At 37.1% G+C, this 27676-nt stretch overlaps 1 protein-coding gene across 1 annotated transcript in view; it reads left to right on the top strand.

Annotated features, from left to right (window-relative positions):
- Positions 1-27676, top strand: part of hspg2 (heparan sulfate proteoglycan 2) — a 362847-nt gene that overhangs the window by 93129 nt on the left and 242042 nt on the right. The window contains exon 5 of the mRNA XM_061923339.2: positions 22618-22692. Coding sequence (XP_061779323.2) covers positions 22618-22692 — 75 coding nt within the window. The remainder of the gene's footprint in view (positions 1-22617; positions 22693-27676) is intronic.

Genomic DNA, 27676 nt, shown 5'->3' on the forward strand with positions numbered 1-27676 from the left:
AAAATATATTTTTTCCCCCTCATCTTTTTCCATTTTTCATACATTTTTGAAAAAGCTCCAGAGAGCTACTAGGGCGGCGCTAAAGAGCCGCATGCGGCTCTGGAGCCGCGGGTTGCCGACCCTTGCAATAGTTGGAGCTAAATAGACTCCACGGTGACATTTTGGTGAATTTACTGAGGAATTTGTGAAAGTGAAACAATACAAAAAAAAATGCCATTGTAAGTTAATAATACTAACACAGTAAACGTGTTAGCATATTAGCTAATGCTAACGAGGCTAGCTTGATTACATTACGGCAGCACGTACAAATATGCATGAAAACACTCCTACAGACATCACACATGGGACGCTTTAAAAAGTAAGAATTGTTTTAAATTATATTGTAAAACTTACTAATTTTGTTTGAATGAAGAATCCTTTTGTGCAAAAATGCTATGGGCAGTTTTACTTCCGGTTTAAGGCAGAAACAGGAAGTACATTTTCCACCCGCCACACCTGCGCCGTAGTGCAAACAATAACACACCTCTTCGGTGTCTCTGCCGGCGTATATAAAAACGATTTGTTCAAATCAAAACATTAAGTCTGTCAGCGAAGAAAAATCTGTAAATCAGTCTCACCGTTTTATGAGCTGCGGGGTTCAAAGCGTAGGAAAAAAGTAGGCTGATCAAAGTCATCGTCATTGACCCACTATCCATCCATCCATTTTCTACCGCTTATTCCCTTTGGGGTCGCGGGGGGCGCTGGAGCCTATCTCAGCTACAATCGGGCGGAAGGCGGGGTACACCCTGGACAAGTCGCCACCTCATCGCAGGGCCAACACAGATAGACAGACAACATTCACACTCACATCCACACACTAGGGCCTAGTCGGAGCTAAATAGACTCAATAACTCCACGGTGACGTTTGGTGAATTTATTGAGGAATTTGTGAAAGTGAAACAATACAAAAAGAATGCCATTGTAAGTTAATAATACTAACACAGTAAACGTGTTAGCATATTAGCTAATCTTAACAAGGCTAGCTTGATTACTTTACGATAGCATGTACAAATATGCATGAAAAAAACCTCCTACAGACATCACACATGGGACGCTTTAGTAAGTAAGAATTGTTTTAGTTACATTGTAAAACTTACTAATTTGGTTTGGAGTGATGAATGAAAGCAAAGACGCTATGGACGGTTTTACTTCCGGTTTAAGGCTGAAACTGGAAGTACATTTTCAACCCGCAGCGAGCAAACTCGTCCAAAAGATGGCGCCATAGTGCAAACAATAACACACCTCTCCAGTGTCTCTACCGGCGTGTATAAAAACTATTTGTTCAAATCAAAACATTAAGAAGAAAAATTCGTAAATTAGTAACACACATGGGGCGCTTTAATAAGTAAGAATAGTTTTAGTTATATTGTAAAACTTACAAACATTGCTTGGAGTTATGAATGAAGAATACACACGAGTAGAAACGCTATGGATGGCAAAAAGACGGAACGGCACTTCTACTTCCAGTTGAAAGCACTAAACGGAAGAACACCGCGGCACCAATAGTAAGCAAACTCCTCCAAAAGATGGCGCCACAGCACAAACAATAACACACTGTAGAGGTTGCCCTCTAGTGGGTTCTTCAGACCACTACACACTGCCAGGAGAGCCTGGAATTCCGGGTATAACACTGTTTTATTTTCATAGAATAGTGCAAAGTCTTTTGCTTTCCAGCAAACTGTCTTTCTCTCCTGCGTCCGCTCATCAGCACCTCCAACTCCAACTACTCGTCTCATCACGGCTTCTGCTAATAAAGGCTACATGTGATTACAAACCCTGTTTCCATATGAGTTGGGAAATTGTGTTAGATGTAAATATAAACGGAATACAATGATTTGCAAATCCTTTTCAACCCATATTCAATTGAATGCACTACAAAGACAAGATATTTGATGTTCAAACTCATAAACTTTTTTTTTTTTTTTGAAAATAATAATTAACTTAGAATTTCATGGCTGCAACACGTGCCAAAGTTGTTGGGAAAGGGCATGTTCACCACTGTGTTACATCACCTTTCCTTTTAACAACACTCAGTAAACGTTTGGGAACTGAGGAGACACATTTTTTAAGCTTCTCAGGTGGAATTCTTTCCCATTCTTGCTTGATGTACAGCTTAAGTTGTTCAACAGTCCGGGGGTCTCCGTTGTGGTATTTTAGGCTTCATAATGCGCCACACATTTTCAATGGGAGACAGGTCTGGACTACAGGCAGGCCAGTCTAGTACCCGCACTCTTTTACTATGAAGCCACGTTGATGTAACACGTGGCTTGGCATTGTCTTGCTGAAATAAGCAGGGGCGTCCATGGTAACGTTGCTTGGATGGCAACATATGTTGCTCCAAAACCTGTATGTACCTTTCAGCATTAATGGCGCCTTCACAGATGTGTAAGTTACCCATGTCTTGGGCACTAATACACCCCCATACCATCACAGATGCTGGCTTTTCAACATTGCGCCTATAGCAATCTGGATGGTTCTTTTCCTCTTTGGTCCAGAGGACACAATGTCCACAGGTTCCAAAAACAATTTGAAATGTGGACTCGTCAGACCACAGAACACTTTTCCACTTTGTATCAGTCCATCTTAGATGAGCTCAGGCCCAGCGAAGCCGACGACGTTTCTGGGTGTTGTTGATAAACGGTTTTCGCCTTGCATAGGAGAGTTTTAACTTGCACTTACAGATGTAGCGACCAACTGTAGTTACTGACAGTGGGTTTCTGAAGTGTTCCTGAGCCCATGTGGTGATATCCTTTACACACTGGTGTCGCTTGTTGATGCAGTACAGCCTGAGGGATCGAAGGTCACGGGCTTAGCTGCTTACGTGCAGTGATTTCTCCAGATTCTCTGAACCCTTTGATGATATTACGGACCGTAGATGGTGAAATCCCTAAATTCCTTGCAATAGCTGGTTGAGAAAGGTTTTTCTTAAACTGTTCAACAATTTGCTCACGCATTTGTTGACAACGTGGTGACCCTCGCCCCATCCTTGTTTGTGAATGACTGAGCATTTCATGGAATCTACTTTTATACCCAATCATCGCACCCACCTGATCCCAATTTGCCTGTTCATCTGTGTGATGTTGCAAATAAGTGTTTGATGAGCATTCCTCAACTTTATCAGTATTTATTGCCACCTTTCCCAACTTCTTTGTCACGTGTTGCTGGCATCAAATTCTAAAGTTAATGATTATTTGCAAAAAAAAGAATGTTTATCAGTTTGATCATCAAATATGTTGTCTTTGTAGCATATTCAACTGAATATGGGTTGAAAATGATTTGCAAATCATTGTATTCCGTTTATATTTACATCTAACACAATTTCCCAACTCATATGGAAACGGGGTTTGTAGATAATAAGGCCCACCTCGGCCATTTACGCACCTGTCGCTGTCTTCGAGGCCGGTCCTGACACGCCCCGTTCTGCGGCAGCCCCGCAGGCCACGCCCCCCTCCACACACACCTTTTCAGTGTCTTTGCTTGTTTGCATTAAGCCCGTAGGCGAATACAAACCCATTAATGAGCGCCTCTGTTTTAAAAGCCACAGGGTTCAAAGTGTAGGGAAAAAGTAGGGGCTTTTAGCCCGAAATATACCGTAGTTTGGTTGTAGTTGTAAAAAAAAAATGTTTTAAAAAGGCGGATACATGTCAAAATGACAAATGTCAATCTGGACTTATGTGCACGTTCCAAAAGTGAAGAGATTCAGTGGATTTATCATCAGACATGAGTCACTCACTCAAATTCCGACTTGTTCCACCCTGGGCAAGCAGAAGTGATCGTCCATCTGGAGTGGACCTTGCTGAAGAAAGTTATTTTCAGCATCGTTTGTCCATTGTTGTCCACACTTGATGGACTTTCCAGAGATCCCCAGATGCAGGGCCGTGTCCTCCTCGCCTCGCATCTTGACCCCTGCACTGTGCTCCCCCAAGAGAGGAGACTAAACCCATTTTATCCTGTGTGAGATATTTGTGCAAGTCCCACTGCAGCCGAGATGTCCGCTCCTTCATTGAGAAAGAAAGACTACCAGTGAGTAACAGGGCGTGGGGATGCTCGGGTTACGCTCTTCCCAGCGATCTTTTCCACTATTGTCAACGTTGAAGGGGAACTGCACTTTTTTGGGGGAATGTTGCCCATCGTTCACAATCATTATGAAGGATGGATTATTTTTTTTATGCATTTTAAATATTAAATACGCTCGATTACAAAGTCTGCTTACAATAGAGCCTTTGGGAGCCGCTCAATTCTGCCTCTAAAGCCCTTAAAAAAGACATCCAAACACCTCCATTATATTAGATAGATAGTACTTTATTGATTCCCTCTGGAGAGTTCCCTTAGGAAAATTAAAAACATTTTTTTATGTAAATGTAAATGTATTATATACATGATGTAAGTATATATGTAATGTAGTAACATTCATAATAACATGTAATATTTACATATTTTCATCATACTGTAAGTATATATGTAATGTAGTAACATTCATAATAACATGTAATATTTACACATTTTCATCAGACTGTAGGTATATATGTAATGTAGTAACATTCATAATAACATGTAATATTTTCATCATACTGTAAGTATATATGTCATGTAGTAACATTCATAATAACATGTAATATTTACATATTTTCATCATGCTGTAAGTATATATGTAGTATCTAGTAACATTCCTAATAACATGTAATATTTACATATTTTCATCATACTGTTAGTATATATGTAATGTAGTAACATATATAATAACATGTAATATTTACATATTTTCATCATGCTGTAAGTATATATGTAATGTAGTAACATTCATAATAACATGTAATATCTACATATTGTCATCATACTGTAAGTATATATGTAATGTAGTAACATTCATAATAACATGTAATATTTACATATTTTCATCATGCTGTTAGTATGTATGTAGTATCTAGTAACATTTATAATAACATGTAATATTTACATATTTTCATCATACTGTAAGTATATATGTAATGTAGTAACATTCATAATAACATGTAATATTTACATATTTTCATCATGCTGTAAGTATATATATGTAGTATCTAGTAACATTCATAATAACATGTAATATTTACATATGTTTATCATACTATATATGTAATGTAGTAACATTAATAATAACATGTAATATTTACATATTTTCATCATGCTGTAAGCATATATGTAATTTAGTAACATTCATAATATGTCATATTTACATATTTACATCATACTGTAAGTATATACTGTATGTAATGTAGTAACATTCAAAATAACATGTCATATTTACATATTTTCAACAACACCCAAAAACGCCGCCGGCTTCGCTGGGCCCGAGCTCATCTAAGATGGACTGATGCAAAGTGGAAAAGTGTTCTGTGGTCTGACGAGTCCACATTTCAATTTTTTTTTGGAAACTGTGGACGTCGTGTCCTCCATACCAAAGATGAAAAGAACCATCCGGATTGTTATAGGCGCAAAGTTGAAAAGCCAGCATCTGTGATGGTATGGGGGTGTATTAGTGCCCAAGACATGGGTAACTTACACATCTGTGAAGGCGCCATTAATGCTGAAAGGTACATACAGGTTTTGGAGCAACATGTGTACAATTGACATCAAGTTTAATGAGGTTATTGCGCCTCTTACCATGGAGACACTAATTTCTTCCTCTACATTTAAAGCATCATAAAGTCCAATTTGTGGCTTTTCCTCGGTTTTGTTGGCATGCAGCACACAAATATTTGTACCACCTTTTTTGGGCTACGTAAATCTCGGCATTACTCTTAGCACGCTGAAGGTCTGATCTGGAATGATCTGGTGGCAAGAAAATGCATAATGCGAGAAGTCTTCTGGAAGAACGCTCCAGACTTTAGCAGCGTAAAAGTGAAACGCGGCTTCACAATGTTTGGTTCCCGACTCTGGACACCGGCAGGAGACTCTTTGAGGTTCTCAGAGGCCGAGAGGGTTCTAACATGTCAACTTGGAAAAGACTTGTGCACAAGCAGAGCTGTTTTAAAATCTATTCTCTGAGCGACAGGAAGCCAGTGCGGTGACCGAACTGATATCCTGGTTCTAGTCAGGACTCGAGCAGCAGCTTTTTGGATGTACCTTTGCTTTAGAGAGCCCAGTGAGCAGTAATCTAGACAAAGACATGGATTAGGCATTCTAAATCTGATTCAGACATTATTCCTCTGATTTTGAAAATGTTTTTGGTGGTAGAAAGCTGCTGATGTTATTGGTTTGGACTTAGACTTAGACAAACTTTATTGATCCACAAGGGAAATTGTTTCTGCCCTTTTACCCGTTTTTAGTGCAGTGGTGTCCAAACTAGGGCCCACGGGCCAAGTGCCTCCAACTTAATTTTATGGTATAATTCAGGTTAATGACCATAAAATGCACTTTGAAGTGTACACAGCACAGCATTTTTATATATGACCCAATCCAAACAACCTTTCCCACTCAAGGCGCAAAAAATAAGTATTACCGTATTTTTCGGAGTATAAGTCGCACCGGAGTATAAGTCGCACCTGCCAAAAATGCATAATAAAGAAGGAAAAAACATATATAAGTTGCACTGGAGCAACTTATTCACACCAAACTATGAAAAAAAACTGCGACTTATAGTCCGAAAAATACGGTAAATAAGTATTAAAAAAGTCAACGCACACGGTCACACATAACACAACCTTCTGACTCAACTTTGTCGACCTTATAAAAAAAGGTCCATTCGCCATAAAAATAAAAAATAAATTAAAAAAGTACCCCAATTTAAATCCATTACAGTGCATGATGATTGGCCATGTTTGGCGCATTCTAGCTGTATGATATTTCTATTTGATGACAAAACTTTAAGGAGGTCGTCACAGAAGTAAACAAGGTAGGAGTCAAACTTTCACTTACTCTTAATTTTCAATTATATTCATTATATTTCCATTACATTAATATAATATGTACACACACCCACACACACAGAAATATATATGTATATATATATATATATATATATATATATATATATATATATATATATATATATATATATATATATATATATATATATATATACCCCGTTTCCATATGAGTTGGGAAATTGTGTTAGGTGTAAATACGAACAGAATACAATGATTTGCAAATCATTTTCAACCCATATTCAGTTGAATATGCTACAAAGACAACATATTTGATGTTCAAACTGATAAACCTTTTTTTTTTGCAAATAATCAGTAACTTTAGAATTTGATGCCAGCAACATGTGACAAAGAAGTTGGGAAAGGTGGCAATAAATACTGATAATGTTGACGAATGCTCATCAAACACTTATTTGGAACATCCCACAGGTAAACAGGCAAATTGGGAACAGGTGGGTGCCATGATTGGGTATAAAAGTAGATTCCATGAAATGCTCAGTCATTCACAAAGAAGGATGGGGCGAGGGTCACCACACAGTTGGTCGCTACATCTGTAAATGCAAGTTAAAACTCTTCTATACAAGGCGAAAACCGTTTATCAACAACACCCAGAAACGCCGTCGGCTTCGCTGGGCCTGAGCTCATCTAAGATGGACTGATACAAAGTGGAAAAGTGTTCTGTGGTCTGACGAGTCCACATTTCAAATTGTTTTTGGAAACTGTGGACGTCGTGTCCTCCGGACCAAAGAGGAAAAGAACCATCCGGATTGTTATAGGCGCAAAGTTGAAAAGCCTGCATATGTGATGGTATGGGGGTGTATTAGTGCCCAAGACATGGGTAACTTACACATCTGTGAAGGCGCTATTAATGCTGAAAGGTACATACAGGTTTTGGAGCAACATATGTTGCCATCCAAGCAACATTACCATGGACGCCCCTGCTTATTTCAGCAAGACAATGCCAAGCCACGTGTTACATCAACGTGGCTTCATAGTAAAAGAGTGCGGGTACTAGACTGGCCTGCCTGTAGTCCAGACCTGTCTCCCATTGAAAATGTGTGGCGCATTATGAAGCCTAAAATACCACAACGGAGACCCCCGGACTGTTGAACAACTTAAGCTGTACATCAAGCAAGAATGGGAAAGAATTCCACCTGAGAAGCTTAAAAAATGTTTTACTGAGTGTTGTTAAAAGGAAAGGCCATGTAACACAGTGGTGAACATGCCCTTTCCTAACTACTTTGGCACGTGTTGCAGCCATGAAATTCTAAGTTAATTATTATTTGCAAAAAAAAAAAAAAGTTTATGAGTTTGAACATCAAATATCTTGTCTTTGTAGTGCATTCAATTGAATATGGGTTGAAAAGAATTTGCAAATCATTGTATTTCATTTATATTTACATCTAACACAATTTTCCAACTCATATGGAAACGGGGTTTGTATATATATATATATATATATATATATATATATATATATATATATATATATATATATATATATATATATATATATGTGTGTGCGTGTTTAGGCTATATGTGTGTATATTAGGGTTGTCCCAAAACCAAAGTGTATTTCGATACTTTTCTAAATAAAGGGGACCACAAAAAGATTGCATTATTGGCTTTATTTTAACCAAAAATCTTAGGGTACATTAACACAACTTGTCTTTTAGTAGTAAGTAAACAAACAAAGGCTCCTAATTAGTCTGCTGACGTATGCAGTAACATATTGTGTCTTTCATCATTCTATTATGTTGTCAACATTATGAAGGACAAGCTATAAAAAAATAATTATTAATCCACTTGTTCATTTCCTGTTAATATCTGGTTACTTCCTGTTTTAACATGTTCTATATGCACTTCTGTTAAAATTTAATAATCACTTATTATTCTGTTGTTTGGATTCTTTACATTAGTTTTGGATGATACCACAGATTAAGGTATGGATCCGATACCAAGTAGTTACAGGATCATACATTGGTCATATTCAAAGTCCTCATGTGTCCAGGGACATATTTCCTGAGTTTATAAACATAATGTGATTTTTTTAAAAAGAAAAAAGATTTTGTGATGATAAAAAATATCGATGTAATCATAGTAGTCGCTCTTGTACTTGGTATCATTACAGTGGATGTCAGGTGTAGATCCACCCATGGTATTTGTTTACATTCAGGAGCGCTATCTTTTGTTAGCGGTGACGCCGGTGAGCTATTGTATCCTCCTACGGTGTGTAGTGAAGCATGTTTAGCTATTCCTCGTCCTCCAGTGATAATGGTACTTGTCATTTAGAAGTAGCCGACTGCAGATGGATGTTAGCTGCTAGCTAGCGTTTCAGTGTTATAACTTCAACTTTATCGTTAGTTTTTAGGCCAAAACTCCCTTTTCTGTCTACACGCTGTGTCTGCTTGTTAGTACTCCGTGTGTGTGCGCTGCCTAACATGCTCCTCTGCTCGTAAAACCAGCAATGTCATGACGTAACGACGCGGCGTCATGCCCGTTAAAAAAATAGAATAAAAATTAATGGGGAACCGGTACTTTTTTTAAACAGAGTGTAGTGTTCTTGGTGTAGCAGGTGAGGCATCAGTGGTTGCACAGAAGGATGAATGCTGGCAGCTGTGGTTATTTTAGAGCTCTTTGTTTGTTTGGTCCGCTGCAGGCCCTCAAGGGGCTCATGAGAGCAAAAAAACAAACGAGAGGAAAAAAATTAACGAGCGTACAGGAGAGACTTTAGATCCCTAATCCGATAATGTAGTTTTCTTTGAGGGAACAGAACGCAGCATGTGTTCGCTGTTAAATGATGGCGCTCGTTACCCCAACATTCGTCTGTCAGTTTGACTTTGCAACATTTAGGTTTAAAGTTCGCAAACAAAACATTGTGTTGCCTCGGAAACAATTATTTTGTTGTTGAGAGGCAATTCCTGAAGGAATTGTGTGTGAATGCTCCAATGCTGAAGTTGAACTGAAATGCTGACAGAATGTAGCATGAATGTAAGAACAGTTTGAATGTTGAAGGGTTTGAATTTCCAGGAAAGCCGGAATTGGGTTTGGAACTTGGGAAAGTGTTAGTTTGAATGTCCAGGATGAGTGGAATGTGTTGACGTTGGAATGGTGTGAATGGGTTGAAAAATGTGGGAGTTGTGCAACTTGGAAAAATGGCCCATTCATTTCAATGGGAACTTCCTGGAAATTTGGGAATTTGGGGAAAAGCAGGATTTTTAAAAAAATGATTAGGAGCTTGAATGAGCTGAATTGGTTGGTGTTGGAATCGTTTAAATTGGTCAAGAAATGTTGAAGTAGTAACAGTTTATAATTGAAAAAGGGTATTACGGAATTTGTGGAAAACCGGGAAATTTTCAAATTCTTAAACCGACTTGTTTTTTGTCTTGACTGAGAGGAATGTTTTGACAGTTGATCGGTTGAAATGGTTTGAAAAATGTCGTCGAACGAAAAAAGGGATGGAAATAAGGTTAGAAAAAAACAGGAATTCCTGGAAATTTGTTGAACATGGGAAAATGGTTGTTTAAATTTCCAGAATTATTTGAATGTGTTGAAGGTGGAATGGTTTGAATCGCTTGAAAAATGTGAGAATTGTGCAACTTGGGAAAATGTTCCATTCATTTCAATGGGAACTTCCTGGAAATCTGGGAATTTGGGGAAAAGGGGGATTTAAAAAAAAAAAAAATGATTAGGAGCATGAATGTGCTGAATGAGCTGAATTGGTTGGTGCTGGAATCGTGTAAATTGGTCAAGAAATGTTGACGTAGTAACAGGTTTTTAATTGAAAAATGGTATTAAGGAATTTGGGGAAAACAGGGAATTTTTCAATTTCTTAAACCGACTTGTTTTTTGTCCTGACTAAGAGGAATGTTTTGACAGTGGAACGGTTGAAATGGGTTGAAAAATGTGAAAGGAGTTGTCGAACGAAAACAGCGATGGAAATAAGGTTAGAAAAAAAACTGAATTCCTGGAAATTTGTTGAACATGGGAAAACGGTTGTTTGAATTTCCATTAAGATTTGAATGTGTTGAAGGTGGAATGGTTTGAATCGCTTGAAAAATGTGAGGATTGTGCAACTTGGGAAAATGTTCCATTCATTTCAATGGGAACTTCCTGGAAATCTGGGAATTTGGGGAAAAGCGGGATTTAAAAAAAAAATGATTAGGAGCATGAATGTGCTGAATGAGCTGAATTGGTTGGTGTTGGAATCGTTTAAATTGGTCAAGAAATGTTGACGTAGTAACAGGTTTTTAATTGAAAAATGGTATTATAGAATTTGGGGAAAACAGGGAATTTTTCAATTTTTTAAACCAACTTGTTTTTTTGTCCTGAATATGAGGAATGTTTTGACAGTGGAACGGTTGAAATGGGTTGAAAAATGTGAAAGGAGTCGTCGAACGGAAAAAGATTGGAAATAAGGTTAGAAAAAAACAGGAATTCCTGGAAATTTGCTGAACATGGAAAAATAGTTTGAATTTCTAAGATGAGTGGAATGTGTTGAAGGTGGAATGGTTTGAATGGGTTGAAAAATGTGGGAATTGTGGAAGTTTGAAAAATGGATAAATCATTTTGAATGGGGAAAATGTCCCTAGAAACTGGGAATTTGAGGAAATCCAGGATTTTTTTTCAATTATTGAAGGAGAGCGCATAATTTCCGAACAGGCTGAATATTTTGAAGTTCGAACGGTTTGAATTGGATAAAAAATATGGGGTTGTGGAACTTTGAAAAATGTCCCATTCTTGGGAGTTTCATGAGGAAAAGCGGGAATTATTTAGAAAATACAACATTTTTTTAATGTTCTTAATGAGTTGGTGGGTGGTGTTGGAATTTTTCAAATCGGTCGAGAATTGTTGAAGTAGTAACATTTTTTATTGAGAAATTATATTATGGAATTTCGGGAAAACCGGAATTTTTTAAGTTCTCAAACCGACTTGTTTTTTGTTCTGACTAAGAGGAATGTTTTGACAGTGGATCGGTTGAAATGGGTTGAAAAATGTCGTCGAACGAAAAAAGGGATGGAAATAAGGTTAGAAAAAAACAGGAATTCCTGGAAATTTGTTGAACATGGGAAAATGGTTGTTTAAATTTCCAGAATTATTTGAATGTGTTGAAGGTGGAATGGTTTGAATCGCTCGGAAAATGTGAGAATTGTGCAACTTGGGAAAATGTTCCATTCATTTTAATGGGAACTTTCTGGAAATCTGGGAATTTGGGGAGAAGCGGGATTTAAAAAAAAAAAAGGATTAGGAGCATGGATGTGCTGAATGAGCTAAATTGGTTGGTGTTGGAATTGGTCAAGAAATGTTGACGTACTAACAGGTTTTTAATTGAAAAATGGTATTATGGAATTTGGGGAAAACGGGGAATTTTTCAAGTTCTTAAACCAAATTGTTTTTTGTCCTGACTAAGAGGAATGTTTTGACAGTGGAACGGTTGAAATGGGTTGAAAAATGTGAAAGGAGTCGTCGAACGGAAAAAGTTTGGAAATAAGGTTAGAAAAAAACAGGAATTTCTGGAAATTTGCTGAACATGGAAAAATGGTTTGGATTTCTAAGATGAGTGGAATGTGTTGAAGGTGGAATGGTTTGAATGGGTTGAAAAATGTGGGAATTGTGGAAGTTTGAAAAATGGATAAATCATTTTGAATGGGGAAAATGTCCATAAAAACTGGGAATTTGAGGAAATCCAGGATTTTTTTCAATTATTAAAGGAGAAGCACATAATTTCCAAACAGCCTGAATATTTTGAAGTTCGAACGGTTTGAATTGGATAAAAAAGTGGGGTTGTGGAATTTTGAGAAATGTCCCATTCTTTTCAATGGGAATTTCATGGGGATTTCGGGAAAAGCGGGATTTATTTTGAAAATGCAAAACAATTTGAATGTTCTTAATGAGTTGGTGGTTGGTGTTGGAATTTTTCAAATTGGTCGAGAAATGTTGAAGTAGTAACATTTTTTATTGAGAAATTATATTACGGAATTTCGGGAAAACCGGGAATTTTTCCAGTTCAAAAAACAACTTCGTTTTTTGTTCTTAAGAGGAATGATTTGACGGTGGAACGGTTGAAGTTGGTTGAAAAATATGGCAGGAGTAGTCGACAGAAAAAAGGGTTTGGAAAAACGGGAATTCCTGGATTTTTTTTTTTTAACTTGGAAAAATTATAGTTTGAATGTCCACGATGAATGAAATGTGTTTAAGGTGGAATGGTTTGAATTGGTTGAAAAATGTGGAGATGGTGGAAGTTTGAAAAACGGCTAATTGTTCGTGTTTATCGTCCACGTTGTCTGTAGTTTTTGAAGTTTGGAGAGCTTATTTGGACAAAGCCTCCTGGTGATCAGTGGTTTCCTGGCTTAGGAGTGTGGAGTGTTCATACCAGGAACATAATATCACTCTTGGGATCATGCCTCCAAGCGACAGCCTTGAAATAGAACCTTTCTGGTATGCAGTCTGTGTCTGTCCGACATTTGCAACCATGCATTTCGGGAGTTTCCTCAGAATTCAAAGATAGGATTTTGGTGGTCAGGAGTCAAGGCCACTGGACCCTGACCCCTCCTGTACTCTCTAAAACTCCCCTCTCAGGGAGTCTCAAGACGGATGAAGTCACTGGTGACTCTGAACAAGGAAAACTGAACTTCTTGTGAAGATCTTACATGATGCCAGAAATAGCCTGAATGTGTGAGTTATGCTCTTGTTTGCGTCACGTCTCTTTGAAAATAGATCCCAGAGGTTGACGTAGGACTCAGGACAATAAACCTAATAGGACTGAAAGAAAAAGAAAGTAATATGAAAGCGGTAAGAAGCCATGACCTCCTTCTCTCTGGTCTCGGTGGCCATCCTGACCAGGATCAGAGCTTCAGACTTGAAAGCAGCAGATACTCCTCCAGGTTTAATTAGTCTGGGTGAGCATTAGAGACTTGCAGAGGACTGTGGGAGGTTTTCTGTCAAATGTTTCCTGGCTGGACTCAAACCCTTAATTATTTCTCCTGAACAAAATAATTTGCACGTCTTAATCCAGTAAATTTCTTGGGCTGCGAGACACCTGAAGACTTCACCAGATTCAACACCCACATTTTCCTGAATGTCAGATGTCGATGCAGTGACGTAACAGAGCCACGTTTGTCTCAAGTGTTTGATTGAAAAACAGCTGGATCCACCACAAGTACTTGATTGTTCAGAAGGCCTTCAAGGGGTGGATTCATCCAAGATCTGGACTGAACTTGGAAAGTAAATCTTTGCACAAGGGTTGCTTTCATGGAGCTGACATTCCATGCCCTGAGCTATAGCTCCATCCAGGGCGCTTGGAAAATGAGTCACCATAAATCAGAGCTGACAGTGCAAGTAGGGATTAACTGTCGGTAAAGTGATGATTGTACTTCAGTTGTTTCCATATCGTGAGGCAAAACAGGAAGCAGCTCCTCCTGACAACGGTTGGGAGGATATCCTTTGTGGGACTAAAGGATGCCCTCGGACTCTTTCATCCTTGACGCCATCAGACTTCCTCATTTGTCTCCAGAAGGGTCAACGCTCCCGACATCCTGTGACCTAAACCCAACATGTGGATCGTAACCTGGTGGATAATCTCGCAAAGTCACCTGACTTGAAAGGATTCAGTCAGAACTTGCATTCTTTAGGTCCACCACTTGGACAGACCATTGTCCTTAGAAGGGTCAACGCTCCCTACATCCTGTTACCTAAGCCCAACATGTGGAACGTAACCTGGTGGATACTCTTGCAAAGTCACCTGACTTGAAAGGATTCAGTCAGAACTTGCATTCTTTAGGTCCACCACTTGGACAGACCATTGTCCTTAGAAGGGTCAACGCTCCCTACATCCTGTGACCTAAGCCCAACATGTGGATCGCAACCTGGTGGATACTCTCGCAAAATCACCTGACTTGAAAGGATTCAGTCAGGACTTGCATTCTTTAGGTCCACCACTTGGACAGACCATTGTTCTTAGAAGGGTCAACGCTCCCAACATCCTGTGACCTAAGCTCAACATGTGGATCGGAACCTAGTGGATACTCTCGCAATGTCACCTGTCTTGAAAGGATTCAGTCATCACATGCATTCTTTAGGTCCGCCTTTTGGACAGACCATTGTCCTTAGAAGGGTCAATGCTCCCCACATCCTGTGACCTATGACCAACATGTGGATCATAACCTGGTGGATACTCTCGCAAAATCACCTGACTTGAAAGGATTCAGTCAGGACTTGCATTCTTTATGTACACCACTTGGACAGACCATTGTCCTTAGAAGGGTCAACGCTCCCAACATCCTGTGACCTAAGCTCAACATGTGGATCGGAACCTAGTGGATACTCTCGCAATGTCACCTGACTTGAAAGGATTCAGTCAGGACTTGCATTCTTTAGGTCCACCGCTTGGACAGACCATTGTCCTTAGAAGGGTCAATGCTCCCAACATCCTGTGACCTAAGCTCAACATGTGGATCGGAACCTAGTGGATACTCTCGCAATGTCACCTGACTTGAAAGGATTCAGTCAGGACTTGCATTCTTTAGGTCCGCCTTTTGGACAGACCATTGTCCTTAGAAGGTTCAATGCTCCCCACATCCTGTGACCTACGACCAACATGTGGATCATAACCTGGTGGATACCCTCGCAATGCCACTCGACTTCCAAGGATTCGGTCAGGACTTGCATTCTTTAGGTCCGCCTTTTGGACAGACCATTGTCCTTAGAAGGGTCAACGCTCCCTACATCCTGTGACCTAAGCTCAACAGGTGGATCGGAACCTAGTGGATACTCTCGCAATGTCACCTGACTTGAAAGGATTCAGTCAGGACATGCATTCTTTAGGTCCGCCTTTTGGACAGACCATTGTCCTTAGAAGGGTCAACGCTCCCCACATCCTGTGACCTACGACCAACATGTGGATCATAACCTGGTGGATACCCTCGCAATGCCACTCGACTTCCAAGGATTCGGTCAGGACTTGCATTCTTTAGGTCCGCCTTTTGGACAGACCATTGTCCGTAGAAGGGTCAACGCTCTCAACATCCTGTGACCTAAGCTCAACAGGTGGATCGGAACCTAGTGTATACTCTCGCAATGTCACCTGACTTGAAAGGATTCAGTCAGGACATGCATTCTTTAGGTCTGCCTTTTGGACAGACCATTGTCCTTAGAAGGGTCAATGCTCTCCACATCCTGTGACCTAAGACCAACATGTGGATCATAACCTGGTAGATACCCTCGCAATGCCACTCGACTTCCAGGGATTCGGTCAGGACTTGCATTCTTTAGGTCCGCCTTTTGGACAGACCATTGTCCTTAGAAGGGTCAACGCTCCCAACACCCTTTGTGTCGTTGCTGTGACCTATGCCCAACATGTGGATCGGAGCCTGGTGGATAGTCTTGCAATGTCGCCTGACTTCAAAGGATTCGCTCATTCTTTAGATCCGCCTCTTGGACAGACTATTGTCCTCGTAGCTAATCATTGTTGCTCTGCTGTTTATCAAAGTAAAACAATCACAAAACATTGTGATCAGTGCTTTGCTTTCTACGGCTCTGGAAAACAAATCTGGAAATTACTGCAAAGTTAGTGGCATGCGATACCACTGAAATTCAGGCTGGTATCGTTGATACCGATTCGATACCGAGACTTTGTGCCAATATACCTAACGTGTCTGCTAAAATTTTAAAGTGTGTATTGTCAAATAATAACATATGCATCTAGAAAAAAATAACAGTAAAAATTTAAGAAAAAAGAGCAAAACATTGGAATATAATGAGAAAAAGCTGAACATTTTAAAATAATAATAACGTACTTATTCACCTATAATACAAATTTGGGTTTTTAGATATATAAAAAGTCTGTTTTAAGCATTAAAAAATAAATATATATATATATATATATATATACATATATATATATATATATATATATATATATATATATATATATATATATATATATATATATATATATATGTATGTTAGGTCAGGAAAAAACACAGAGGCTATTTCATCCCTACAAGCCTGTTTTGCAGCTTTCCCTGCTCTTCAGGGGATTTTTCCACTCTAGCCTGGTATTGACAACTGTGTAACGGATAAACCACAGTAACCTCGACTATATATATATATATATATATATATATATATATATATATATATGTATATATATATATATATATATATATATATATATATATATATGTATATATATATATGTGTGTGTATATATATATATATATGTATATATATATATATATATATATATATATATATATATATATATATATATATATATATATATATATATATATATTTCAAAATGGCCCCTCCCCATACTTGGCTTTTCAGTATGCGGCCCAAAAATAAAATATACCTAAAATATAAACATAGTTTAATTAACAAAGAAATAGAACAATACTAACTTGTGAATTAATTTGAAAAAGTACAACAACCATAATAAACACTGTTAAATGTGTAAGTGAACATTGATATTTTTGTACAGGCAGAATTTTTGACGGTTACATAATTGTATTATTATTATTTTAATTCTATTCTTACATGGGAAAAAACAAGGGAAAAAATGTAAGGAAAAAAGAGCTAAATGAGAAAAAGCTGAAATGTTCTAACTAATAATTCATAATAATATACTGAGTCACCGATAATACAAAGCTGATACATTATCTGTTTTTAAATAGAAAAATATCAATGTGGCCCCACATACTTTGACTTTTCAGTATGCGGCCCTTTGGACAATCAAAACCTTAAGTATCAAAAGTATCTATATTTTGATTTGAGAATCGATATTAAAGCATAAAGATCTGGAATCGGTAGTATCGATATTTCAGTATCGATCCTAAAATCACTATACCAGCTTTGTAGTAAAATAAACCTTTTTTTTTTTAAAAACCCGACTGAGAACATGACCGTTTTGATGTCTTCCATGAAGGATTTTCAGCCGTTTGGAGTTGTAATTTCTCAAGTGTAAAGTCAGCGGATTATCCATATATGGTATGCATTTACCCAGAGATCTTTGCGCAAGTCCGCCATTGGAGCCCGCGCCGTACTTTAGTTTTATTCCACAGTTCTAACTTATATCTGTCAGTAGACACGCTATGGAAGTGCAAAAAACTACCGGTACAACAAAGCCGGCGGGGAGAAGACGCCGTTGAAGTGGAGGCACGTAAACAAGAGCGCCCGCAAAACGGCGCATCCTGAAGCGATGGTCAGAAAGCGACGTGAAAATGGTCTGTAAAACATCATCAATGCAACATTTTGAACAAATAACCACCATTACATTGTTTTGTAGACCACAAGGAAGTGTTTTACATGTAGAAACAAATCATAATATGACCCTTTAATGCGCCTTGTAATCCGGCTTTATATATGAAAATAGACCCGAATAGACCTGCTCATCTGCAGTGCGCCTTATATGTGAAAATAGACCTGAATAGACCCGCTCATCTGCGGTGCGCCTTATAATCGGGTGCGCCTTATATGTGAAAATAGACCCTCTCATTTTTGCAGTGGGCCTTATAATCTGGTGCGTCTTATATATGAAAATAGACCTGAATAGACCCGCTCATCTGCAGTGCGCCTTATGGTTGTGTGCACCTTATATGTGGAAAATAGACCTGCTCGTCTGCAGTTCGCCTTATAATCTGGTGCACCTTATATATGAAAATAAGACCTGAATAGACCCGCTCGTCTGCAAAGCGCCTTATAATCAGGTGCGCCTTATATATGAAAATAGACCTGAATAGACCCGCTCGTCTGCAGTGTGCCTTATAATCGGGTGCGCCTTATATATGAAAAAAAGACCTGAATAGACCTGCTCATCTGCAGTGCACCTTATGGTCGGGTGCGCCTTATATGTGAAAATAGACCTGAATAGACCCGCTCATCTGCAGTGCGCCTTATGATCGGGTGCGCCTTATATGTGAAAATAGACCCTCTCATTTTTGCAGTGCGCCTTATAATCTGGTGTGTCTTATATATGGAAATAGACCTCAATAGACCCGCTCATCTGCAATGCGCCTTATTATCGGGTGCACCTTATATGTGGAAAATAGACCTGAATAGACCCGCTCGTCTGCAGTGCGCCTTATAATCGGTTGCGCCTTATATATGAAAAAAGACCTGAATAGACCCGCTCATCTGCAGTGCGCCTTATGGTCGGGTGCGCCTTATATGTGAAAATAGACCTGAATAGACCCGCTCATCTGCAGTGCGCCTTATTGGGTGCACCTTATATGTGGAAAATAGACCTGAATAGACCTGCTCGTCTGCAGTGTGCCTTATGGTCGGGTGCGCCTTATATATGAAAAAAGACCTGAATAGACCCGCTCATCTGCAGTGCGCCTTATGGTCGGGTGCGCCTCATATGTGAAAATAGACCTGAATAGACCCGCTCATCTGCAGTGCGCCTTATTATCGGGTGCACCTTATATGTGGAAAATAGACCTGAATAGACCTGCTCGTCTGCAGTGCGCCTTATAATCAGGTGCGGCTTTTTTCAAAAATAGACCTGAATAGACCCACTCATCTGCAGTGCGCCTTATTATCGGGTGCACCTTATATGTGGAAAATACACCTGAATAGACCCGCTCATCTGCAGTGCGCCTTATCGGGTGCACCTTATATGTAGAAAATAGACCTCAATAGACTTGCTCGTCTGCAGTGCGCCTTATAGTCGGGTGCGCCTTATATATGAAAAAAGACCTGAATAGACCCGCTCATCTGCAGTGCGCCTTATAATCGGGTGCACCTTATATGTGAAAATAGACCCTTTCATTTTTGCAGTGTGCCTTATAATCTGGTGCGTCTTATATATGATAATAGACCCGAATAGACCCACTCATCTGCAGTGTGCCTTACAATCGGGTGCGCCTTATGTATGAAAATAGACCTGGATAGACCCGCTCATCTGCAGTGCGCCTTATGATCGGGTGCCCTGTAGCTGTAATAACACGCATGACGTGCTGCATGTATCATGATCAATATGAAGTGTGACTCACTTGATGGACAGTTTTCTGTTTGCTTCAGCTGGCCAGATATTTTTTTTCCAGTTTATTTGGGTAAGCATTCCATTTATGTCAGAATAGCTTGGCTCCAAATTCCACATTTACAGTGTCAAAGTCACTTTCACCTCACTCTCTCAGCTTCCGTCTGCTCCAACGTCTCACTCTTCCTTCGTGCTCGCTTTTACAAGCAACAAAATAAGGATGTGGATCCTCATTTGTCCAAAAATCTGTTGTTTGTTATCATGTCTGCCATGATTAGACATTTCCTGTGTTTGTTTCCACATTTGTTGCCAGAATTTGGAAGTGTGTTGCTATGGAAATGGAAATAAATGCACCGAGTAATTAGATACGGCAATGATTAAAATGACCAAAATAGGGTAAATATTGTACATATTACATATATATATATATATATATATATATATATATATATATATATATATATATATATATATATATATATATATATATATATATATATATATATTTACAGTGTATATATTGTACATATTACACTTTGTTATGAAGGTGTCTGTTACTACATTATATATATACTTGCAATGTGTATATTGTACATATTACATATTGTATGAAGGTGTCTGTTACTACATTATATGTATACTTGCAATGTGTATATTGTACATATTACATATTGTTATGAAAGTTTATGTTACTACATTATATATATACTTGTAGTGTGTATATTGTACATATTACATGTTGTTATGAAGGTGTCTGTTACTACATTATATATACTTGTAGTGTGTATACTGTACATATTACATGTTGTTATGAAGGTGTCTGTTACTACATATTACATGTTGTTATGAAGGTGTCTGTTACTACATTATATATATATATATATATATATATATATATATATATATATTTATACTTGCAGTGTGTATATTTTACATATTACATGGTGTTATGAAGGTGTCTGTTACTACTATATATATATATATATACTTGCAGTGTGTATATTGTACATATTACATATTGTTATGAAGGTGTCTGTTACTACTATATATATATATATATATATATATATATATATATATATATATATATATATATATATATATATATATATATATAGTGGCAGAGGTGGCAGAGGGGTTAGTGCGTCTGCCTCACAATACGAAGGTCCTGAGTAGTCCTGAGTTCAATCCCGGGCTCGGGATCTTTCTGTGTGGAGTTTGCATGTTCTCTCCATGACTGCGTGGGTTCCCTCCGGGTACTCCGGCTTCCTCCCACTTCCAAAGACATGCACCTGGGGATAGGTTGATTTGCAACACTAAATTGGCCCGAGTGTGTGAATGTGAGTGTGAATGTTGTCTGTCTATCTGTGTTGGCCCTGCGATGAGGTGACGACTTGTCCAGGGTGTACGCCGCCTTCCGCCCGATTGTAGCTGAGATAGGCTCCAGCGCCCTCCGCGACCCTGAAGGGAATAAGCGGTAGAAAATGGATGGATATATATATATATACTTGTAGTGTGTATATTGTACATATTACATATTGTTATGAAGGTGTCTGTTACTACATTATATATATATATTAGAGATGTCCGATAATATCGACATGCCGATATTATCGGCCGATAAATGCGTTAAAATGTAATATCGGAAATTATCGGTATCGTTTTTTTTATTATCCGTATCGTTTTTGTTGTTGTTCTTTTTAATTTTTTTTATTAAATCAACATACAAAACACAAGATACACTTACAATTAGTGCACCAACCCTAAAAACCTCCCTCATTCACACAAAAGGGTTGTTTCTTTCTGTTATTAATATTCTGGTTCCTACATTATATATCAATATATATCAATACAGTCTGCAAGGGATACAGTCCGTAAGCACACATGATTGTGCGTGCTGCTGGTCCACTAATAGTACTAACCTTTAACAGTTAATTTTACTCATTGTCATTAATTACTAGTTTCTATGTAACTGTTTTTATATTGTTTTACTTTCTTTTTTATTCAAGAAAATGTTTTTAATTTATTTATCTTATTTTATTAATTAAAAAAAAAAGTACCTTATCTTCACCATACCTGGTTGTCCAAATTAGGCATAATAATGTGTTAGTTCCACGACTGTATATATCGGTTGATATCGGTATCGGTAATTAAAGAGTTGGACAATATCGGAATATCGGATATCGGCAAAAAGCCATTATCGGACATCCCTAATATATATATATATATATATATATATATATATATATATATATATATATATATATATATATATATATATATATATATATATACTTGCAGTGTGTATATTGTACATATTACATATTGTTATGAAGGTGTCTCTTACTACATTATATATATATATATATATATATTCATCATATTTGAAATCCTAAAAAAAAAACGTGTCTTCTTGTGTCTCATAAATATTGTGAACGATAGACAAAAAAGTGCAGTGCTTGGAGTGCTTTCTGAATCTTGATGTGTTTCCACCAGTGTCAGTCGTGAACCAGATCTCTGGGTGAAATAATCCACACCTTCTATCTTCTCTCCTTCCTAACTTCTGATGTCCACTAACTTCTCCGCACCTGCCTGGCTCCCTCCATCCTTCTCGCTTTTCCCAACATGTCTGTCCGCCACGTCTTCTCCTTGTGTCTCCGGCTCCTTTGCTCCTCGCCTTGCTTCTCGTAGACGGCTGGCAGGGGGGGTCTTCCTATGTGGTGAACATAAAGAACTCAGTCCAGCCCACCACCAGTCGATCCACAGGTAACGTCCTTCTGTTTGTCTCCTTCCTGGAATGGCCGTTTTCTAAAGACGTTCCAAGTAATATCACGACGGCACTTACATCCAAAAGGGTGCATTTTTCACTTGCTTTTTGACGATGTCGGCGAGCAAAATGCAGAAACGGTAGGCGACGTGCAGGGGGAAAATACGGACGGGTGATTTAAAAAAACTATTTAGCATGCAGAATGCACCAGGACTGGTAACACAAACAATGTGTCATTCTGACGACGCTGATTGCCGCCATTACGCGCTCTCGTTATTCTCAAAACGCCCTGACATAACGCTCCCAGACAGACGTGCGCTTGCCACATTTGCCGTCACACGGACCACGCCGGTAGAGCAACCCTCCTGATTGGCAATCAGGGACAGGTGGGCCTCCTGATTGCCAACGCGGTCGAGTCGCCGCAAGGCATGCCCGAACAGGAAGTGGATGACGGGAATAAGAGCACTGGGAAAGAAGTCGAACCAAAATGCAGACAACAATAAAAGTCCCAAAACTGAAAAATGCTTATAAAATAAGGGATGATGATAGAAATATTTTATTACTAATTATACTACTAATGATTACAATAATAATAATAGGTACTAATATTATCGGCCGATAAATGCGTTAAAATGTAATATCGGAAATTATCGGTATCGTTTTTTTTTAAATTATCGGTATTGTTTTTTTTTGTTTTTTTTTTATTAAATCAACATAAAAAACACAAGATACACTTACAATTAGTGCACCAACCCAAAAAAACCTCCCTCCCCCATTCACACTCATTCTTACAAAAGGGTTGTTTCTTTCTGTTATTAATATTCTGGTTCCTACATTATATATCAATATATATTAATACAGTCTGCAAGGGATACAATCCGTAAGCACACATGATTGGTCCACTAATAGTACTAACCTTTAACAGTTAATTTTACTAATTGTCATTAATTACTAGTTTCTATGTAACTGTTTTGTATTGTTTTACTTTCTTTTTTATTCAAGAAAATGTTTTTAATTTATTTCTCTTATTTATTTTTTTTTAAAGTACCTTATCTTCACCATACCTGGTTGTCCAAATTAGGCATAATAATGTGTTAATTCCACGACTGCATATATCGGTATCGGTTGATATCGGTATCTGTAATTAAAGAGTTGGACAATATCGGAATATCGGATATCGGTCAAAAAGCCATTATCGGACATCCCTAGTACTAATGAATTAATACAGCTTAGTTCTGACACGTTACAAACAAAGAATGCACACAAATATTATTAATGACTGAAGAATATTTTTTATTAATATCAGTTAAGTTTCATTTAGCATGTGCAGTATCGACTCTTGTCAATTAGGTGTCATTTGCATAACTGACCATGGAAACCAACTCACCCGAAAAGGGTGGATATAATTACTAATGAGGTATACAGTCCCATGTTGGGCATACATTCTAATAAGGTACACTGTAATTAAAAAAACAACAACTTTAATTTATGATTAATCGCAATTAATCAAAATGTGATTAATTGGAATTAAATATTTTAATCATTTGACAGCCCGAGAATAAACACAATGCTTATTTTATGCACATGGCGTGAATATATAAATATTATACAATGTATATTTGCAAATAGTAAGTGTGAATTAGACTTGTCTAAAATCAGAATGTGCAGGTTTTTTATTTTGTTTACTAGTCGAAAGCTATTTTGTCAGTAAACACAAAACTGCCATTGTGACTATGATTATTATTAAAACATTTAAAAACACACTTTTAATGTGTCAAATATAACTTTTAGAATGCATAAAAATAAACATAACGTAAGAAAAACATAACAGAATATTATGTCGTGTTTTTCTTGTTTTATGTAAGGTAACATGAAACAAGAAAAAACATAGCATAAGAAAAAAGTTTACATAAAAGAAAACATAACATAACATGAGAAAAACATAAAATAACATAACTTGGGAAAAACCAAGCATTAAGGAAATGGTTTTTTGACATAAGAAAAAGCATAACATAATAAAAACATAACATAAAGACAAAACAAACAAACATAACATAATTAAAAAAACATAGCATGAGATAATAAAAACATAACATAAAAACATAACATAGCAGAGTAAAACATAACATAAAAACGCAACATAACATAATAAAAACATAACATAAAAAACATAACGTAATAAAAAATGTGGCGTGGCATAATAAAAACATAACATAATAAAATCATAAAAAAACATAACAGAAAAAACGTAACATAATAATAAAAACATAACATAAAAAACAAAACAAAAAAATATATATTTAAAAATATAATATAAAAAATGGTTCGAATGTAAGAAAAAACACAATATAACATAAGGAAAACATAACATAATGAAAAACAATATAAAAATGGTTTTAACATAATAAAAATGGTTTTAACATAATAAAAACGTAACATAATAAAAAACATAGAATAAAAAAAGGTTTGAACATAAAAGTCTGTGCATAAAGATTGATGATTTTAATGCGGTAGCAACAATGTATCTGTGGCAGGCCACAACAATCATAAAATAATAAAAAACCTAACATTAAAAAAAAAAAAACATAATAAAAAACATAACATAATAAAAAACAGAGAATAATAAAAACATAGTACACAAAATGGTTTGAACATAAGAGTCTGTGCACAAAGAATGATCATTTTAAAGCGGTAGCAACAAATATCTGTGGCAAGCCACCACAATCATAATATAATAAAAAAACATAACATAACAAAAAAACATAGTGTAAAAAAATGTATTAAACATAAGAGTCTGTGCACAAACTGATGATTTTAAGGCGGTAACAATACATGTATCCTTGGCGGGCCACCACAAACATAACACAATAAAAAAAGGAACATATTAAAAAAAACATAGTATAAAAAATGAGTTGAACATAAGAGTTTGTGCACAAAGATTGATGATTTTCATGCGGTAGCAACAAATGTATCAGTGGCACAACAAATATAACATAATAAAAAACATAACATAATAAAAAATGAGTTGAAATTAAAAGTCTGTGCACAAAGATTGATGATTTTAAGGCGGTAGCAACAAATGTATCTGTGGCGGGCCACCACATACATAACATAATAAAAACATAACATAATAAAAAAAACAGTATACAAAATGAGTTGAACATAAGATTATGTGCACAAAGATTAATGATTTTAATGCGGTAGCAACAAATGTATCTGTGGCAGGCCACCACAAATATAACATAATAAAAAACATACATAATAAAAAATTAGTTGAACATAAGAGTTTGTGCACAAAGATAGATGGTTTTAAGGCTGTAGCAACAAATGTATCTGTGGCAGGCCACCACATACATAACATAATAAAACAGAACATAATAAAAAAATAGTATAAAAAATGAGTTGAACATAAGAGTCTGTGCACAAACATTGACGATTTTAATGCGGTAGCAACAAATGTATCCGTGGCGGGCCACCACAAACATAACATAATAAAAAACATATAAAAAAAACATAGTATAAAAAATGAGTTGAACATAAGAGTCTGTGCACAAAGATTGATGATTTTAAGGCGGTAGCAACAAATGTATCTGTGGCAGGTCACAACAAATATAACATAATAAAAAACATAACATAATAAAAAACATAGTATAAAAAATGAGTTGAACATAAGAGTCTGTGCACGAAGATTGATGATTTTAATGCGGTAGCAACAAATGTATCTGTGGCAGGCCACCACAAATATAGCATAATAAAAACATAACATAAGAAAAAACATAACATATTAAAAAACATAATATAAAAAATTAGAAGAGTTTGTGCACAAAGATTGATGATTTTAATGCGGTAACAACACATGTATCTGTGGCATGCCACCACAATCATAACATAATAAAAAATATAACATATTAAAAAAACATAGTATAAAAAATAAGTTGAACATAAGAATTTGTGCACAAAGATTGATGATTTTAAGGCGGTAGCAACAAATGTTCTGTGGCAGGCCAACACAAATATAACATATTAAAAAAACATAACATAATAAAAAATGAGTTGAACATAAGAGTCTGTGCACAAAGATTGATGATTTTAAGGCGGTAGCAACAAATGTATCTGTGGCAGGCCACAACAAATATAACATAATAAAAACATAACATGATAAAAAACAGTACAAAAAATGAGTTGAACATAAGATTCTGTGCACAAAGATTGATGATTTTAAGGCGGTAGCAACAAATGTATCTGTGGCAGGCCACCACAAATATAACATAATAAAAACATAACTTAAGAAAAAACATAACATAATAAAAAACAGTATAAAAAATGAGTTGAACATAAGAATCTGTGCACAAAGATTGATGATTTTACTGCGGTGGCAACAAATGTATCTGTGGCGGGCCACCACAAATATAATATAATAAAAACATAACATAAGAAAAAAACATAACATAATAAAAAACAGTATAAAAAATTAGTTGAACATAAGAGTCTGTGCACAAAGATTGATGATTTTAAGGAGGTAGCAGCAAATGTATCTGTGGCAGGCCACCACAAATACAACATAATAAAAACACAACATAATATAAAAACATAGTATAAAGAATGAGTTGAACATAGGAGTCTGTGCACAAAGATTGATGATTTTAAGGCGATAGCAACAAATGTATCTGTGGTGGGCCACCACAAACATAACATTGAAAAGATTTGGAAGGCTTTAGTGCGTATTGACGTACATGTTGGCCTTGGTCTTCCTGGCGGGCTGGTACTGGCCGTGGTCTGGGGGGTTGAAGGTGAAGCCCGTAGCCCCCGGTCTTTAAAGGCCAGGCTGGGCGCTCAATCAAGTCTTTGTCTTTGGCGGGGGCCCAAGGCACAAAGCGGCCACAGTTCTGCTGAGCAGCTTTAATCGCCAAATAGGTTTTCAATCAAGAGTGCAGAATGTTTTTTTCCCAGACTTCTTTTTCTCCCGCGTCTGCACTAATGCCC

The sequence above is a fragment of the Nerophis lumbriciformis genome, linkage group LG01, assembly GCF_033978685.3.
Source record: "Nerophis lumbriciformis linkage group LG01, RoL_Nlum_v2.1, whole genome shotgun sequence".
In the NCBI taxonomy this organism is placed as follows: Eukaryota; Metazoa; Chordata; class Actinopteri; order Syngnathiformes; family Syngnathidae; genus Nerophis; species Nerophis lumbriciformis.